Below are 19,067 nucleotides of genomic sequence, written 5' to 3'. Positions count from 1 at the left end.
AACCACGAGTGATGTCATTCTTAAGGGAGGTCGTCTAAGCCTACATGGTTAGCTGATCAATCTAACAACTTCGCCCATCTACCAGACCATTTAAAAACTTCACATGTCCATCCAAATATCCATGACCAATATGTTACATATCGACAACGTAGTGAGGGTATACACTTTCAAGAGGAAAGTCAATCACCAAGTGTAAGAGGGTGTAGCGATCGTGGACACTATGTCACTCAACATGATCGATCTAGGCATAATAGAGGATCTTCTTCCAGTCGTGAACAACGAACATTGTATATATGATTAAATTTATTAATGAAATTCAATTACGATAATGCACTTGTAATTCAATTATTTACAATAGTCAAAAATTAATATCGAGTATATCAAATCAATCATAGAAATTTCTTAATCTCAAAATAGCAATAATAATATCAAATCAATCATAGATATTACTAAGCAATCGGATAGAGAATACTAAACGATCGGATAGATATTACTAAGCGATCAGAGAGAAAACTAAGCGATCGGTTAGATATTACTAAGCGATCAGAGAGAATACTAAGCGATCGGATAGATATTACTAAGCGATCGTTTGGCTAATACTAAGCGATCGTTTAGATATCCATTATGCGATCGTGTACTAATTTATAAAGCAATCGTTTAGCTAATACTAAGCGATCGCTTAGGTTTTGTTATTCGATCGTTTAGATAATACTAAGCGATCGTTTAGCTAACTGCTCCGCGATCGTTTCGATATCCATTATGCGATCGTTTGACTAATAATAAGTGATTGTTTAGATAATACTAAGTGATCGTTTAGGTAATACTAAGCGATTGTTTAGTTAACTGTTAGTGCGTTTAGATATCCATTATGCGATCGTGTACTAATTTATAATACTAAGCGATCGTTTAGCTAATACTAAGCAATTGCTTAGGTTTTGTTAAGCGATCATTTAGATAATACTAAGTGATCATTTACCTAACTGTTACGCGATCATTTAGTTTTCATTTAGATAAATTTGTGCTAAATTTGTAGAATACAATTGGTGTTGTACGTTTAACTAAGCAAATAAATAACTAGGTGATCGTTTAGATAAATTTGTGCTAAAAATACATATTGTACAGTACAATTGGTGTTATACATAATATAAATAACTAAGCGATCGTTTAGATAAATTTAGATGACTGTTATATCATTTCTGACTTTCAGACCTTTCATATGACCACCAACATAATTTCTTCCAGACTCATCCCAATCTTTACCAAATCGTACAAAGATGTGAAGTAACGCCATTGATCTACAACTGGATAAACAAATCATTAATAAGTGAACAATCGTGTATAAATTACTAAGCGATCGTGTATAACTTACTAAACGATCGTGTATAACTTACTAGGCGATCGTGTATAAATTACTAAGCAACCGTGTATAAATTACTAAGCGATCGTGTATAACTTACTAAGTGATCATGTATAAATTACTAATCAATCGTGTATAAATTACTAAGCGATCATGTATAATTTACTAAACGATCGTGTATAATTTACTAAACGATCGCATAGTAATTTACTAAATAAAACATTCTCAAATGACGTATTAAACGATCGTACTAAACGATCGCATAGTAATTTACTAAATGATTATGTGCGATCATGTATAATTACTAAACAGTCGTGGATTATTTACTAAGCGATTGTGTATGGTCGTGTATAATTACTAAACGATTGCATAGTTTACTAAGTGATTGTGTGCGATTAATGTGGCGTACGGGGGAAAGAAACTAAATAAAATATTCTCGAATGACCGGTTAAATTTTTTTTTTTTAAATGCGGCTTACGGGGATAAAAATAAAATACTAGAGTGAGTCTTTACGCCTCTTGGATGGGGACAAAAAAAATCACCAATTTTTCCTAAATAAGTTCAAAACCATCCATTTTTCCCAATTAACTTTTAAAACCACCCTTATCTAAATAATCATCGGAGTTTCAATCCTTATCCAACTGAAATCAAAATGGAAGTCCGATTGGAAGTCAACGGGAAACCCAGAAATAACACTAGACATCACATCAACGGTCAGTCCACCAACCAGAGCAAACATTGATTTCCCAAGCTTTCCCCCACTTCTCGACGATACCGGCGGCGCTCCATAATTACGATACACAGAAGCTAATCGGGAACGACGTAAGGGGCGGGGTAGACATAACTCCCATAATGCCCTCCCATACCAAAATTACCGTAACTATTACCAAATTGCCACCCAGAATTATACCCACCAATCCACTGAAACCACCGCCGGGAAACGGAGGCGGCCAACTTCCCCACCGCGGCGGCACTACACGAGAAGTAGTTGTCCCTCTCCCTCCCCCACTCGGCTGTTGACTCGGCGGCAACTCGTACGGCTCCAACAGACACTCAAGATGAATATTAACTCTACAAACCCCAGATCCGTACTCCCAAAGAAAAGAACAATCCTTTTTACAAACGGCGCAGCCACCGGACGGCAGCTTTTGGAGGTTCAAAAAATGTTGGCTGTCAATCACATGGCGGAGGCTTTTAGGGAGCCGGGTGCAAAGTGGGTGGGCGTTGAAATCGCAGTCTTTGCACCAGTAGAACAGCCCGTCGACGGAGTCCCGGCAAATGTCGCAAATTCGGTCGTTGAGGCGAGCGCCATCGGGCTTACGGAGGAGGAGAGTGAGGGGATGGTGGTGGATGGAGGAGGAGATGAGTTTCTCCGGGCAATTGGCGCAGTATTCATGGAGATTGAAATTGCAGGAATGGCATCGGAAGCGGGTACCTGAACTGGAGGTTTTGCAGCCGTCGCAAATGTAATCATGGTGGTCGTCGGGGTGCAATTGCAAATGGTGGTTTGGATGAGTGAAATGGAATTTCGTGGTCTTCGGAACCAGAGCCATGGTGGTTGTCGGGGTTTCAGAGATGAGTTTAAACAGATTATTATAGCCGAAGAATTACGCGTTTTCTTTTTCTTTTTCTTTTTCTTTTTTTTTTTTTTTTTTTTTTTTTTTTTTTTTTTTTTTTTTTATTGTGCTTCTTTTCATTTATTTTTTGCAAACTAAAAGAGTTTGCTAATTGACTTGCAAGTTGCAAGAAGATGCATACAAATTTGACTTGGTTTTAATTATCATTAGGAATAACAATTTTGGTTGCTTTTAGATTTTAGGGTTTAGTTTCTATTTAGTCTCTAAATCTTAAAAATGTTACAATCTCATTTGTGTTTTGCTTTAATTTAGTCCATATGTTTAAGATTTACACTTTTAATCTCGAACTATGTACTAAATATTCATTTTCTATCTTTAATATTAATTTATATTAATAAATTAAAAATTATTAAAAAAATTTAAAATTAATTAGGTTTCACTATATGTTATCATTTTTAGAATTAGATTTAAAATTTCGCTTCATAATTGTTTTTAACTAATTCATAGAAATTGGCATTAATGATTAAAAATGAGTACTTAATGAATAATTAAGGATAAAAATGAAAAATCTTGAAGCCTAGGGACCAAATTGAAACAAAACTCAAATCTCAAGTGTAAAATTATAATCTTTTGAAAGTTAAGGACTAAATCGAAATAAAACTCAAAATTTAAGGACCAAATGTGTATTATTTTAAAACCTATGAATCATATAGAAATTAGATTCAAAACCTAATAACTAAAAAAAACTTTTTTTCTTCTTATTATTATTATGTTTAAGTTATTTTTGTTGAACTTAAATTAATTAATCATGTCATATGGGAGTTACAAATTAAATATTAGTTATATTTGAGATATTTAATGAACATCTTGATAGTACTCACCCAAGATTTGAAAGTATATCTAAATGGTATAACCACACTGAATAAGGGTACTCTTATTAACTTTACATATCTAAAAAAGTTGTTTTTATTTTAGTTGAAGGTAAGAACTCAATTATTGTTTAATCCCATATTAAGTTTTCTAAATTTATTAGACATATTAATATTAATGTAGGATTCATAAATGTTTCTCACAAGTTGCAACATATGATGATGTCTATGGCAGACTTATTTCTGGGCCTTTTCAGTACAATAATAAATACAATTATTGCTTACAATTTTTTTTCCTTTTTTCTTTTTTTCTTTTTTTTAATTATCAGTACCAAATCAGCAATTAAGCAATAAGCCAATAACACAATTAGAGAGAACATAATGGAAAGGTAAAATTCTCAATTTAAGAAGACGATGAACAATGAAACAACATTGCAAGAAGAACTAAGCACCAGCAGAACCGGAAATAAACTCAATAATAGCACCTGCCGCTAAATTTTGAACCAGAGCAAACATTCCACCCCCAAATATTGATCCCCAAATCGGCGGCGACGGTAGATGTCCACCATAATTAGCTCCAGGAGCATAACTAAAATTATGATTCGGAAATCCCCAAGGAGCCGGAACGCCGCCGTAAGAAAAATGGCCACCATCATAACCATTTGGATTCACATGATAACCATTAGGTTTATGAGCCGCCGCCCACGGCGGCGCGTGCGCGTGAAGTATCCTGCGAGATTTCGTCGGCGAACCGTATGGCTTAAGGAGGCATTTGGGATGGATATTGACTCCACAAACATTGAAGCTGTAGACCCAGAGAGAAGAACAATCAATTTCGCAAACAGAGCATTGCCCAGAGGAGAGATTGCGGAGGGTCAGCTTATTGTGGTCGTCGATGACGTGGCGGACCTGCTCAGGGAATTGAGTGCAAAGTGGGTGGACATCGAAGTGCAGTGGATGTGTTAGAGATATTGCCATCAAAGATAGGTCAAAGAAGCCACACCAGTTGGAGACCACCACATCACATACGAGAGTCATGATGAGCAATAAAGATCAGTTTAGGATTGGATTTCAACAGCCTTTATTCCGTTCCTTTATGATTGGGTCATCTGTCATAGAAAAATTAAAAGAATATTGTCTTTTAGAAACTATTTAGAAAATTATTGTTGTTTTCAAATTATTTGTAAATATTGTTGTTTTTTTTTAAAATAAGTTGAGGGTTGAAGGTCGAATTTTCAACCCTCGACCTTCCTTTCACTTGTACATTAAACTTTGAACCCTCGACCTTGCCCTTCCTAACATTATTATTGAGTCTGTTTAATTATCATTCCGGAGACATTCATCTATCAAAAGATTGTATTTCTAAATTTTCATAAGGTCCCCCTGGAATTCCTTCCAAAGCTTATTGAATAATTTTTACGGATTCTGTCATCTCAGCAAGTCTGACTAAATAACGAGTTAATGAATCTCCTTCTTTTTACCATTGAACTTCCCAATCAAATTCAAGAGCGAGATTATGAGAGAGCGAGATTTGAGCGTGAGCGTGAGCGAGAGCGAGAGCGAAATAGCGAGATTTTGATAGAAAAGCGAGAATACCGTACAAATTTCCCTTTTTTTCCTTTTTAATTATTACACATTCCACCTTCTTCTTTCTAATTCTCTCTTTTTTTAATTTTCTATTTTATAAAAATAATTTCTAAAAATATTTTATTATTTTATTTAAATTCTAAAAAGAATAAATTAAAAAAATAATAACTCATAAAATAAAAAAATGTAAATTAAATATCTCATTTATATAAAATAATTTAAAAAATCAATGTGTCCCACAAGGTGGACGTCGTCGATTTCGAGCTGGTTGTCGTTGTCCATTTCGAACTTGAGGTTGCTCGTGTTCTTCTTGATGTTGCTCCTGGTACCTCTGCAGGGCGCTCATAATATAAATATTCATTATGCTCTCCATACCCCGACCATGTCCATGCACGTATGAAGACAAGGACCAGCCTCTAAGTCATAATGTCCCGAACCAAATGTTGGCACACCACCGGACTAACATAATTAGTTTGACTCTACGTCTGCGTCATAGGGAAAACTCTTCCACATTATGTGCAACCTCATCAAACTCATCCTCTCCGAACAGGTCCTCTACGTCTAGAAGCTGGTGGAGAACAATAGGTATATCGTACATATAATGAATTTCCTCCATATAGCTTTGGTTGTCACTACATATAGCAATAACTGGTTCGGATCATTCGCAACCTCACGGAGTCTACTGTTGTTCGATCTCTGTGAATTATAAAACAATTAGACAATATTTAAAATAAATTTAAATTAAAAAAATAGATAATATTCATTCATTTACCAGATGACCCATAGCTGCTCCGAACGAGTGATGTAGCTCCTTGTGATATTATATACCAATGAATATATTATGGAGTTACATCTGTGTCAAACTGTTCAAGAGAGAAACCCCACTGCAATAAACATTGCACGATAGTCCCATCGCACTACCAAATGTGCAACTTTTCGAACCAATCTCCAGTCCTTAGTCAATATCATGCAGTACGAGTTCAAATTACATAGGCGATACTCTGTTGAAAACCCGAATGCCTCATCACCCTATCAGGAATGCCCCTCACCAATGTGAAAACATATGAGAGGACTCATCGTCGCGCCATATATTTTTGACCATTCGTACAAAATTATAGGCAAAGTATGCACAATAATTTTGTACGGCTCTCAATACCTGAAACAAAAAATATTATATTAGAGAATATTAAAGACAAATAATAAAAATTGTGAATAAAATAATCAATTAGGTTTAGTGTAATTGACTGTTCAGGTTGAACAGATCGAAGTATATATCTATGACGTAATACATGTGTGGCTGTCCTAGTCACACAAAATTTGTCCTAACCAAATTTAAATTTGATAATTTAGATATTTAGAATTTACTAGATCGTGATAAAAAATTAAATGAATTAAAACAACATACCGGAAACCGTAGGCTCTCCACACTAACTGAGCGTCATTAACATGATGTAGCGGTAGAGCCATTGTTGTAAATCGCTCCTAAGCCATAGTTGCAAAGTATGAGAGACCCAACTCTCTCGAATCCAGGTTTTGTTGCTTTGGCATAGTTGTTTATACAACCATGCCAAGCATGCTCCACCCCACGAATACCGCCCGCATCATGGATGTAAGCTAACAGTGGCAGGAACAATCAGATGAACAAAATGACTTGATTTATCTGAAAACAAAATGACTTGATTTATCTGAAAACAGACTTCCACCCATCATTTGTAGTATATATGCTCGCCATATCTTATGACGGTTTCCGTCCTGCATCATTCTGTGAGCTCACGAAATGTGTTCCTAACCAATATTAACTAACCTCAATCATTTAATCTTGTCCGGGCTTCAAACGCACTGTCTCGTCGGGAGGTTCAGTACGAGGTTACCCAATTGACAATTTTAACCAGTTCATTATACATCACTCGGTGACTGGCTCAACAGGTAACCCCAACAACCTCTCTATATCTTTAAGATGATAGTGCACTCCCAAAACATATGGAATGTATGCATCTCAAGCCTTCATCTCTCGAGCCAAGCTGTGATCAGATGCCATTCCAACTGAATAAATCCTGCCTCTTGACGTCTGCAAGATATTCTCCAGTAGTACACATCTTGCCATACAAACATATATCGTATAGATGGACTTGGTCGTACAAAACTATTAGGGATCAACAGGTCCTGGGTTTATCTTGACGCTCCAAATGCATCCTTATTTTTGCTTCTCTCTTTCTTTTTTTTTCGAAATAGTTCACGCATTTGAAGAATGTTTATCAGACAAGAGCATTTATAGGCAACATTCGAGCTCCTTTGAGGACTCCAATTATGCACTCTGCGATAGATTTGTCGTCATTTCACATATATCTTGTAATCCTCCATCCATGTCTTTGACTCCATGCTCTGAGACAAATGTTGTCACAAAAAACTTTAAGACACAACTCCGTATTTTTCCTCCCTCCTATTTATACTTCTTCAATTGTTGTAATGAACGTTTTTAACTTGTAAAACCCTGTGACACCCGGCACTATAACAACATAATACTTTTATCCCAATGAATTTAAAAAATTTAATACTTTTTTATTCGACACCGTTTGCGACGATAATACTCCGTAAAAACTTCTGTCCTGAAATATTGCCAAATATATATGTATAATCTTTGAGGAATACCGTTTAATTCGCTTTGACATATATCAGGGTCCGTCCAACCATTTGTCTTTACTCTTTTCTACTATCTAGAATTATTACCCAGTCAAGATCAACCACTTGAGTGAGATATAATATAAAAGCCATCACCTCTATCGTTGCTGTTACAATTTCTCTCTATGGTGTTTCATCACTTTAGGTTCATAAATTCATCGAACAAGTCCAGTGCAATGACCGACGGGATGAGCCGTTTCTATAGTAACAAGTTGCAAGCATTTCTTGCATTCCAGCATCGCAATTTAATTGTAATGGCTCGTATTGCACTTAATTGTTAACATGAACTTACCGAAGATTCATCATTTGGACGTGCGAAACATACTACATAATTGGAAACGTCATGTTGAAGTATTTACTCTTCTCCTCAATTGTCAGAGTTCGTACTACGAGAGCATGAAAGAGTTACTAGAGCACAGGTTTTTGAGCTGTATTGCACCCTAATTGCCCTTCAAACTTGTACATTCTCTGATATTCATCGTTTCTTAAGAATGACTTATTGGGTAGATTACCTGAAAGGTTCACTCATTATCATAGAGGTATAAAATGATGATAGACAACGAATTTGGAATTAGCTAACAACCAGTCAACGTTCGAAAACTATGTGGATTGTTATACTACCATTTTATTGGCACATAATTACAAAGGAAGTTCCCTTCTGTAACTTTAAGCGCTTCCCAGATGTTAATATAGGTTTATAATCACCTAAATAATATTTTTTTCTAATAAGTCATTTTATTGAGTATGTACGCAAGTTATATATTATTAAATATAAAAAATACTACCAAATTGTTAGTTATATAATAACTACTTATAATCCTGGTTTTTTTTTTTTTGTAATCATATAGTAGGTTCCTTACTATATAAATACTAATATATCAATTTTTTGGTCTTATGGATTATTGCAATTATAGTATAGTATATACTAATATATTATTCAATGTTATGGGCACTAGTTAGCTTATTTGTTAAACTTAACTAGCTAATCCCTAAATCTAAATACTATTCAAAGATAGTCTAATGATTATTCAATACTAGTAATGATTAATTTAGTCTTTTTTCTCTCATCTTTTGTATTTATCATATACTTATCCTAAATGATAATTCAATAAGTTGAAGACTTTCGCTCTCTCCTAAGATCTCGCTCTCTCACTCTCGCTCTCTCTCAATATCTCGCTCTCTCTGTTATTGTTGTTATTTTTCCATTAATGATTACTAGCTTTCATTTCTTCTGGAACAATCACAAATACTTTTTTGATTATGGATCTACTACCAGAAACTCAATGTGTAATCTTAGCATTCAATGTGTATTCCTGAATAAACTCATTTTTCAATTATTCAACTATTTTATTTTACCAAGTTCAATGTTAGTCAAATTAGTCAATGTAAACTAAATCTCGCTCTCTCTTAAAATCTCGTTCAACATCTCGCTCTCTCCTACTATCTCGCTTTGAATCTCGCTCTCTCTTTAATCTGCTTCAGCCCACTTATCTCCTTAATCGCTTTAAAGTTTCAACATGTGTGTAACCTTCGACAACCTAATATACAAAATTTTGTTCATAGACAAAGCTAATTCAGAATTGTCTTTCATTCCAAGGCATAACTTGTATCCATGCGCTTCATATTCACCTGGAGTTCGCTCCCAGAAATATAGCCATCCCCACCCCCTCACGTCAATCCCACAAGCCTCCGTCTAATTCGAAATGATAACAAAATGCATAGATTGTTAGAAGCAACTCAAGTACACGGATACATATAGTATACCATCTCATTACTTTATTTTCTCTATGAGGGAAAAAGAAAAGTAATAAACTTGCAATCTCGAGGGTGGATGTGTGTCGAAACTTCAACTTTCGACAACTTAAGCGACATTCGCGAGATTTCCCTTGTCGAGGGTTGAAGTTTCGGCCTATGTATTGTTTCCACGTTTTTCTTTGTTCATCGAGTTCTCAACGTTCGACCTCCAAATTAGTTGAGTTCTCAATGTTCGACCTCTAGCCTCGAACTCCCAAAATAACAATATGTCTCTAATAAGTTTCAAAACAATAATATTTCTCTAATAAGTTTTGAAAACAATAATATTAATATTAAAGGTCCATTTTTTATTCCTCCATATTCTTTTTATTATTCAATTATTTTTATTCCTCCATATTCTTTTTATTATTCAATTATTCATGTAACCTTAATTGGAAAATCTGTATAGATTTGGGCTCACTATGCCCTTTCTTCAATAAGAAAATATCAGTTGAAATTTTGTCCCTATGCATCTTCTTTCTTAAATTCTAACTTGGTATTAGAGCTCGATATGGCCAACGCCATTGCTACAGGATCCTCAATCGGTGAATCGACAAAATTCAGCACGCCTCCACTAAATCAGCTGCTCAACCAGATAACCAACACCAAATTAGAAAGAGGCTATTTCATGTTATGGAAGACGTTAGCTCTTCCAATCTTAAGAGGATACAAACTCGAAAGGCACCTATCTGGAACTAAGATTTGCTCTCCAATGTTCACCGTCTCTACTATACCCAGTATTGAAACTGGTGATTTTGGCTCTCAAGCATCAGGAGGAGCGTCGAGCGCAACTGGTGAAAGGACTTTCAACCCATTATATGAAGTGTGGGTTACTGCTGACCAGCTCTTGTTGGGTTGGCCATACAACTCAATGACTCCCGAAGTTGCAGTGCAACTAATGGGACATGAAAGTGCTAAAAGTCTGTGGGATGCTATTCACTCTCTATTTGGAGTTCAGTCAAGAGCTGAAAAAGACTATTTGCGTCAAGTCTTTCAACAAACTGTAACGATAGCCTTCAATGTCTGAATATTTGAAACTTATGAAGCTTCATTCTGATAATTTAGCATAAGTGGGAAGTCCAACCTCTAAACGAAATCTCGTATCTCAAGTCCTTCTTGGATTGGATGAGGAATACAACCCAGTGGTAGTAGTCATCCAAAGAAAACCAGAAATCTCATGGCTCGATATGCAGTTAGAGTTACTCTCCTTCGAAAAACGATTGAAACATCAAAATACCTCAAAAGCTACACATCGTTTGCACATAATGCCTCAGCAAATGCAGCATTCAATCGCAACACAACTGCACCTAAGCCATCTGGACAAGGAAACTCTCAGGGAAGAAATCGACAACAATTCAATACATCCAAGAGCAATGGCAACTTCAATGGAGGCATAAACAGAGGAAGAAGTCAACGCAAGGGAAATAGACCTACTTGCCAAGTTTGCTCCAGGTATGGACACGCTGCAGATGTATGTTATCAGAGGTATAATAGAGAACTCGTTCCAAATCAAAGGAATGGCAAGGGAAACAATCCCAACCAAGGAAACTTAGGGTCCAATTCATCAACATTTGTAACCTCTCAAAATCTCAATCTGTTTCTTCAAAACGAGTCTGTAGGAGATTTCAATTGGTATGCAAACAGTGGTGTAACAAATCATGTCATAGCTGATCCTACCAACATAGCCAATCCAGGTAATGATCTCATCATGGTAGGAAATGGACAATAGTTAAACATATCATCTGTTGGCAATGCCTGTTTATATGCCCCTAACTATAATCTGAATCTGAAAAATGTTTTGTGTGTGCCCAATATTACAAAGAATCTTGTCAGTGTGTCAAAACTTATCCAAGATAATGATGTCTTTTTTGAGTTTTATAATGAATCTTGTGTTGTTAAGGACAAACGTTTAGGGTAAACACTAGTGAAAGGAACTCTTAAGGATGACCAATATTAGTTGGATGAAGCGGAGGTGATCCAGGTTGATGTGAATACTAGAGAGGATGTCTATTCTCCTAATCCGATGGACAAAAATAACAAATCTACTGCCTTTGCTCTCTCGAATGTTGAAGTAAATTTGGTAGATCTAAAGAATTGTGGCATAGGAGATTAAGCCACCATTCATCTAGAGTTTTGGAATCTGTCTTAAAAGTTTGTAATCTACCTACTAAGTTAAATGATGATGTTAAATTTTGTGAACCCTACTGTCTTGGAAAAGTTCACTTCCTACCCTTCTCTAACTCTTTGTCTCATCTGAAGCATAAATTTGATTTAATACATTCTGATGTATGGGGACCAACCTCAGTCAGTTCTACTGAAGGATATAAATATTACATTTCGTTTATTGATGATTATAGCATATATCTCTGGTTATATCCACTCAAACAAAAGTTAGATATAATGCAGGCCTTTAAACATTTTCTTCAAGTAATTAACACACAGTTTAGCATAGGCATCAAAGCACTACAATCGAATAATGGAGGAAAATATATTATGCTACATCAGCTATGTAGCTCCCTTGGCATTGCATCACGTTTTTCCTATCCTTATACATCTGCACAAAATGAGCGGGCTGAGAGAAAACACAGACACTTAGTGGAGATGGGACTCACTCTATTAGCACAGGCCTCAATGCCTCTAAAGTTTTGGTGGAATGCCTTCCTCAATGCCAGATTCCTAATTAATGGCCTTCCTTCTCCAGTTCTAAAGAATCAGTCTCCTCTTCAGCTGATGTATGAGAAACTTTTGGATGTTACAAAGTTGAGAGTTTTTCATTGTGCCTATTTTTTGTGCCTCAGACCATATCAAACCAACAAGTTTCAATTTCACATTAACAAATGTATCTACTTAGGGCCAAACATTGTTCACAAGGGGCATCGATGCTTAAACAAGGATGGTAAAGTCTATATTTCCATAAGTGTTATTTTTAATGAGCCTGGCTTTCTATTTTTCTCTGGCTTTCAAGACTCCAACTGATCTACCTTCAAATCGGGAATGGCCAATGGTCCAAATATCCTTTCACCCAATCTCACCCCATCGTTGCATAGTCTTTTAAGCCAGCTCACATATTCGAGTCAAATTCAATGCTTCAGACCCACAGATCAACCTCAACACATTGAAAATCAACCATCTCAGCCCAACCTACCGAGCCTCACTATGCCCAACTCAGTACAAAGCCCTCCAACACACAACACCCTACCAAGCAGTCAATCACACACCCTCCCCTACCTTTCTCCCTTTTCTCAACCTTTTAATGAGTCTCCATCCCCTAATGATCCATCACCTGCACCTATACCTGTCCCTCCACATCCTCTACAACCTTCACATCCCATGATTACAAGGGGAAAAGCTTGTATCTTCAAACCAAAAGCTTGGTTAAACACTATAAAATCTGATTGGTCTTTGACAGAACCAACTAGGGTGTCAGACGTTCTTGCTACACCTCAATGGAAAGTTGTAATGGACACTGAATACCAAGCTCTTATACATAATCAAACTTGGCACTTGGTCCCTCTATCATCATCATTTAATGTGTTGGGCAGCAAATGGATTTTTTGACTAAAAAAGAATCCAGATGGCTCGATACAGAGGTACAAGGTACGTTTAGTTGCCAAAGGGTTCCATCAGCACCCTGGGATTGACTTCTTTGAAACTTTCAGCCTAGTGGTCAAAGCATCAATTATAAGAATTGTACTAAGCATTGTTGTTTCAAAAGGATGGGTCCTTCGTCAGCTCGAATTTAACAATGCATTTCTGAATGGAAAACTTACAAAGGATGTCTATATGCATCAACCACCCGGATACGTTCACTCTGATTTCCCTGACTATGTTCGTAAATTGGATAAAGCTTTATATGGACTGAAGTAAGCCCCTCGAACTTCGAATGACATGTTGAGCAAGACTCTAACTAGCTGAGGGTTCACACATTCGAAGGTTGATACATCTCTATTCATACTCAATACAAATGGTTTGGTTAATCTTCTCTTGGTTTATGTGAAGGATGTAATTGTCACTGGCAATAATAATGGTCTAATCTCTTAGTTGGTAGCCACATTGGACAACTGTTTGCACTCAAGGATCTGGGCAAACTCGGTTATTTCTTAGGTAGTTAAGTTCATTATATGGAACATGGGTTCATATTAAATCAATCTAACTATGTGGATGATCTACTTCAAAGGATAGGTTTCACTGAACTAAAACTAGTCGGCTCACCGTGCTCCCTGAGCAAACACCTTTCAATGAATGGTGGAGTCCCTCTTACTGATCCATACCTTTATCGAAGCACAATTAGCACCCTTCAGTACTTAACTCACACACGGCCAGACATTACTTACATTGTAAATCACCTAAGTCAGATTCTCAATGCTCCCATAGACGTTCACTAGCAAGCAACGAAACGGGTCCTTGGATATGTCAGTGGCACAAAGCACTATGGATTACTATTTCAATCAAGTCCATCTCTTGTAGTGTCAGCCTTCTCAAACATTGATTGGGCATCAAATATAGATTATAGAAAGTCAGTGGCTACCTACTGTGTTTTTGTTGGTAATAACCTCGTTTCTTGGTCTTTAAAGAAACAAACAGCATTAGCAAGGTCCAGCACAGAGTCAGAGTATCGTGCCCTTGCACACACAGCCTCAGAGATCATTTCGCTTCAGTAACTCCTTACTGAAATTCAGCAGTCCCATCCTCATAAACCTATCACCTGGTATGATAATGTTAGTGAAGGAACTCTTATACAAGAGCACCTATGAGCGGAAGCGGGTCTTTCCAATTCATTGTGACAGAATTTCCACATATACATTCACACATACAGATATGCATTAACAACACTAAATTGTTGGCATGCTTAAAGGATAAATAATCAAAAGTCCAAGAGAACATACCAGTTGAAGACTTTTTTTATTTGAAATTTCGCTCTCTCTAAACCAGCAAGCAATCATTCAGCAACTCTCACGTCGTCTACCACGAACGGCTTTGCACGAACACCAGGAACTGGGATGACACCACCACTCGGAGTCCTCAGTATTCTCGGAGTGAGAATCCAAAGGGTGGGCTTTGTTCGGATTTGGTAGAGGTGAGAAGGAAAAGCTATCGTGTACAAAAGATCAAGCAAGTGAGAGAAGTGAAAGACTATCGTATAGTCAAGTGCTTGATCATTTAGGCGAGGTACACGATCGTGTAGTAAAAGCTAAGCGACCATCTATACGACCGTTTAGTTAAGCTCAGACACTAAGCGATCGTTTAGGAAATGGTAACCGGTCGTTTAGAGAATACGCGTGCAGATGTGCGACCGTTTAATAAACGCGATGCGCTATCGTAGAGGTTCTTAAATACTATGCGATCGATTGAAAATCACACTGTGAGTAATTATGCATATCTATCGCAAAATGAAAAGCATTTTCATTTTATTCTTCAGTTACAAAAACCGAATTGAACTTCCCACTATCTTATGGTTGCGGAGAAAATGTTGGACAATTATAACATAATTATTCAATTAATAAATTAATAAATATAATCATATTATATTCATAGGCAATAGTTTGATATCATATATCAACCATAGTGTTTTCTCCTCTACTTAAATCATATTTATATCCAATTTCCTTCAAATTAATGTATCTCATACATTTAGTCAATCATATCATATATGATTAACCAGTTCAATTATATCATATATAATCAAACTCCCTCTTGTCAATTTGAACATTTCAAACTAACCCGAAAACTGATTCTAAACTTTTATCCAATCTACCAAGGGGACCTTATGGACCTATAGCTCAAAACTCCAACGGTACGTAAATAGCTAACTAAACTCTTTGACCACGAGATCTACCATCTCTTAACTGTCAAATGTTCCACTAAAGACCGACAGTTGAACTCTTCTTACCACAGATATATTTCTGTGTCCATCGGATATAGCCAATCATGAGTAAGATAACCCTTCATAGATGCTCGTAAGTATAGTTGGGCCAATTTACCGTTTTGCCTCTATAGTTACATCTCACTCCTTAAGAACCACTGATCTCTCTAATGAACAACACAACATAGTCCAACTATGTGTGAACATCTCTTGGGCTATGAGAAGGTGTGTGGCATCACATCATTCAAGCCTTGGGATCAACCCTTAAGGGAGCTATCTATCTACTTACCTCTACTTCGAGGAAGGAGTGAATTCCATCTTGTGTAGCTGAGTTCCCAGCTCCCAAATCAGACGAATCCCCAAACTGGTAGGTTTGAGTCAGCGGCCTAGCCACTCGCACCCATGCAAATCAAAGGACCGCCCTCAATGACAGGAGTTCCCAACTCACTCAGGATTGAGGTCATGTTACCTATGGTCATCCTAATGGAGTGAAGTCTTTGTCATGAACGGTATTATATAATGAGACGTTAACACTTCGTGGTCAGGTCTTATACAAACTCTTTGTATAGGACGCCCCCGTTCGCATATTCCCTACACGAATGATCAGGATCAGACCATATGTGACAAGTCACAACACTTGTAACTATTCCACAAAGCGAGCCACATCCGTAGTGTTACCAAGATAAGGTTTCCCTCCTATATCCATATACAACAGACCATTTTGGTTATCACTTAAGACATGATCCACTTGTATGTCACCACATACATGCTTAAGTTACATAAAGACAACTAGGGATTTTAGATTATTGGTTTATGGTAAAGCAAATAAAACATCCAAATGAGCAAAATCAAGAAGTGAAGTAAATATCATATATTATACATCACAAACGTTCGTACAAACTATTTACAAACTACAGGACACGAGACTTTAGGGCATCACCCCCACCAGTTAGTGTAGGGGCATTAGTAAATAATCCTGTTTTTCATGCTAGGACCAAACACATTGAAATAGATGTGCATTTTGTGCGAGATCTAGTTTTCAAAGGCACCCTTGAAATCATGTATATACTATCCTCTGACCAGTTGGTTGATTGTCTCACAAAGCCTTTAACACACTCTCAATTTTGATTAAAGATCTGCACCTCTACGAACGGAGCTGACGACGATGAGATATGCACCTCCACTAACGAAGTGAGAAAGGAGAGAAGTGAGATTTGATCAAATGGAAGAGGGTTTGGAGAAGAGAAGTGAGAAAGAATAGGTGAGATTTGGCCAAATGGAAAAAGGTTTGGAGGAGAGAAGTAAGAAAGGAAAAAAAAGAAAGATAGAGAAATAAAAGAGATGATATTTTTACTAAAGGGAAAAAAAATAAATGGTCATCTACTGATAAAAGAGTCGTTCACGTCTGCTAATTACAACAAATTCTTCTTTCATTTTCTGTTGTTTTCCTTCAGCATTTCATGTTCCACTATTTTGGTTGTTATTTTCTACTTTTTCTCTCATGGTTGTTATATTAAACCAGTGTTATTATGCCATGTGGCAATATATATGTTAATAAATAGCTACTACACGACGGGCTCTCATTATCGCGGAAGGCCGATCGTATAGTAAATTTCTTTCTTTTCTTCTTTCGTTTACTCTCTCGACTTATCGTGTAGTCGCTTGTCTCTATCATATACTCTCTATCGTTTACACTCTCGAGTCTATCGTGTAGTGTCTTGCCTCTATCGTTTACACGTTCAACTCTATCGTGTAGTCTCCTACCCCTATCGTCTACACTCTCATCTCTATCGTGTAGACTTCTGCTTCTGTTGTTTAGTCTCTTGACAACGATCGTTTACTCTCCGCTTCTCTCTATCGTACATGGTATCAGAGCTCTAAAGCATCCTGCTCTTCTTCATGGCGTCGAGCTCGGGAACATCTGAAGAAAATTCCACTTTACCGGTGAAATCAAACCCAGGTATTCATTCAACTATTCCACCTCTAACCAACATCTCTATATCTTCTCCGTCATTTACCCCACCTGTTACTCAACACGTCCCTCCCCCTGCTCGAAACCCATTCTACCCTTCACAATATGGCCCTCCACCACCACCACTTCACCCTCAGTATGCCGATTTTCCCACCCATCATTCTTTTCAAAATCAGATACCGATCAACCCTTTTTCCACACTCCCATCCTAGCAATCCCCCGTAGCAAACTTCCGTCATATGTCCTAATCCTTTACTGTCAAACTAAATGATTCAGACTACCTTTTCTAGAAGAATCAGCTTCTCAACCTCATCATGGGCTATGGCCTTGAAAGTTTCATTAACGGTACCTATCCCCAGCCACCAAAATACCTCGATCCTCAGCAGACTCAACTCAATCCTCATTTCTCTTATTGGCAGAAGTGTAATCATACTATTATGAGCTGGTTTTACTACTCTCTCAACGAAGATAAAATGGGTGAACTAGTCGGGTACGAATTAACATTGGAGATTTGGGAAGCGCTTCGAACGGTTTATGAATCATCTTCGACAGCTCGAATTATGGAACTGCGCTCTCAACTTCTAAAGATAAGAAAGGATGGCATCAGTGTCTCTTAGTACCTCGCCAAGATTAAAGACATTGCAAATAAGTTTACTGCTATTAGGGAACCTCTGTCTTATGATAACTTGTAGAAATACAAGTTATTTATGCTGCCTTATTTAGATATTGCGGCCAAAAGAGAGAAAATATGCGTCGATTGTATGAAAATTAGCTAAAGAATACAATAATTATAAATCATCGCAATTACACCCACTAAGACCATTAAGATGGTAGAAAAGGATATATCAAGTCTATTTTACAGGAAACCAAGTCACCGCTTGCGATCAAGGCTCAGAGAGTAACTAAACAATGCATCTTCGTCGCTTTGCGCCCGTCAAATCAATACTGAAGAGATGATCAACACAATGACGGCGCAATGCGACAGTCGATCCAGAGCTGAACTTCAACTGCATGCGGTAATAAAAACAACACCGCATGTAGACACACGATCGAAAGATGCAAATGAGCAACGCAAACGCGGAGGATTGTGACACGTGTACAACTAACCGTTGTGCATATTCGACGAACTGATTGCATAACAGAAGGAATATTTATTCCACCATTTTCGGATGTTCCATAACAATAAAGTGGGGATCACAAGTCAGAGAGTCAAAGCCTTCAGCCTATAAATACCCTTAAAGAATTCACAGAAAAATATACTTGATACGGGGGTATAATTGATATGAGGCTATTGAGAAAGAGCTGATCTGAGTGCTGATCGGAGGAAATCTAGGAAGAGAAGAGACAAGGCCGAGAGGTGAGTCTCAGT

At 37.1% G+C, this 19,067-nt stretch overlaps 3 protein-coding genes across 3 annotated transcripts; 1 reads left to right on the top strand and 2 right to left on the bottom strand.

Annotated features, from left to right (window-relative positions):
* Nucleotides 1–1,476: 1,476 nt before the first annotated feature.
* LOC120078414 lies at nt 1,477–2,964 on the bottom strand. The gene has a single exon (XM_039032685.1). It carries the CDS (start codon nt 2,908–2,910, stop codon nt 2,149–2,151), a length of 762 nt encoding a protein of 253 aa, XP_038888613.1. The 5' UTR covers nt 2,911–2,964; the 3' UTR covers nt 1,477–2,148.
* A 1,213-nt stretch (nt 2,965–4,177) lies between these two features.
* Nucleotides 4,178–4,846, bottom strand: LOC120078450. Its single transcript, XM_039032721.1, has one exon. It carries the CDS (start codon nt 4,839–4,841, stop codon nt 4,248–4,250), a length of 594 nt encoding a protein of 197 aa, XP_038888649.1. The 5' UTR covers nt 4,842–4,846; the 3' UTR covers nt 4,178–4,247.
* A 5,528-nt stretch (nt 4,847–10,374) lies between these two features.
* On the top strand, nt 10,375–10,890 carry LOC120077182. Its single transcript, XM_039031087.1, has one exon. The coding sequence runs from the start codon at nt 10,375–10,377 to the stop codon at nt 10,888–10,890; it is 516 nt and encodes a 171-aa protein (XP_038887015.1).
* The last annotated feature ends 8,177 nt before the right edge of the window (nt 10,891–19,067 follow it).

Source organism: Benincasa hispida, chromosome 5 (assembly GCF_009727055.1).
Source record: "Benincasa hispida cultivar B227 chromosome 5, ASM972705v1, whole genome shotgun sequence".
NCBI classification, from domain to species: domain Eukaryota; kingdom Viridiplantae; phylum Streptophyta; class Magnoliopsida; order Cucurbitales; family Cucurbitaceae; genus Benincasa; species Benincasa hispida.
The sequence above is the reverse complement of the archived record's forward strand: the minus strand, read 5'-3'. Positions and strand labels throughout refer to the sequence as shown.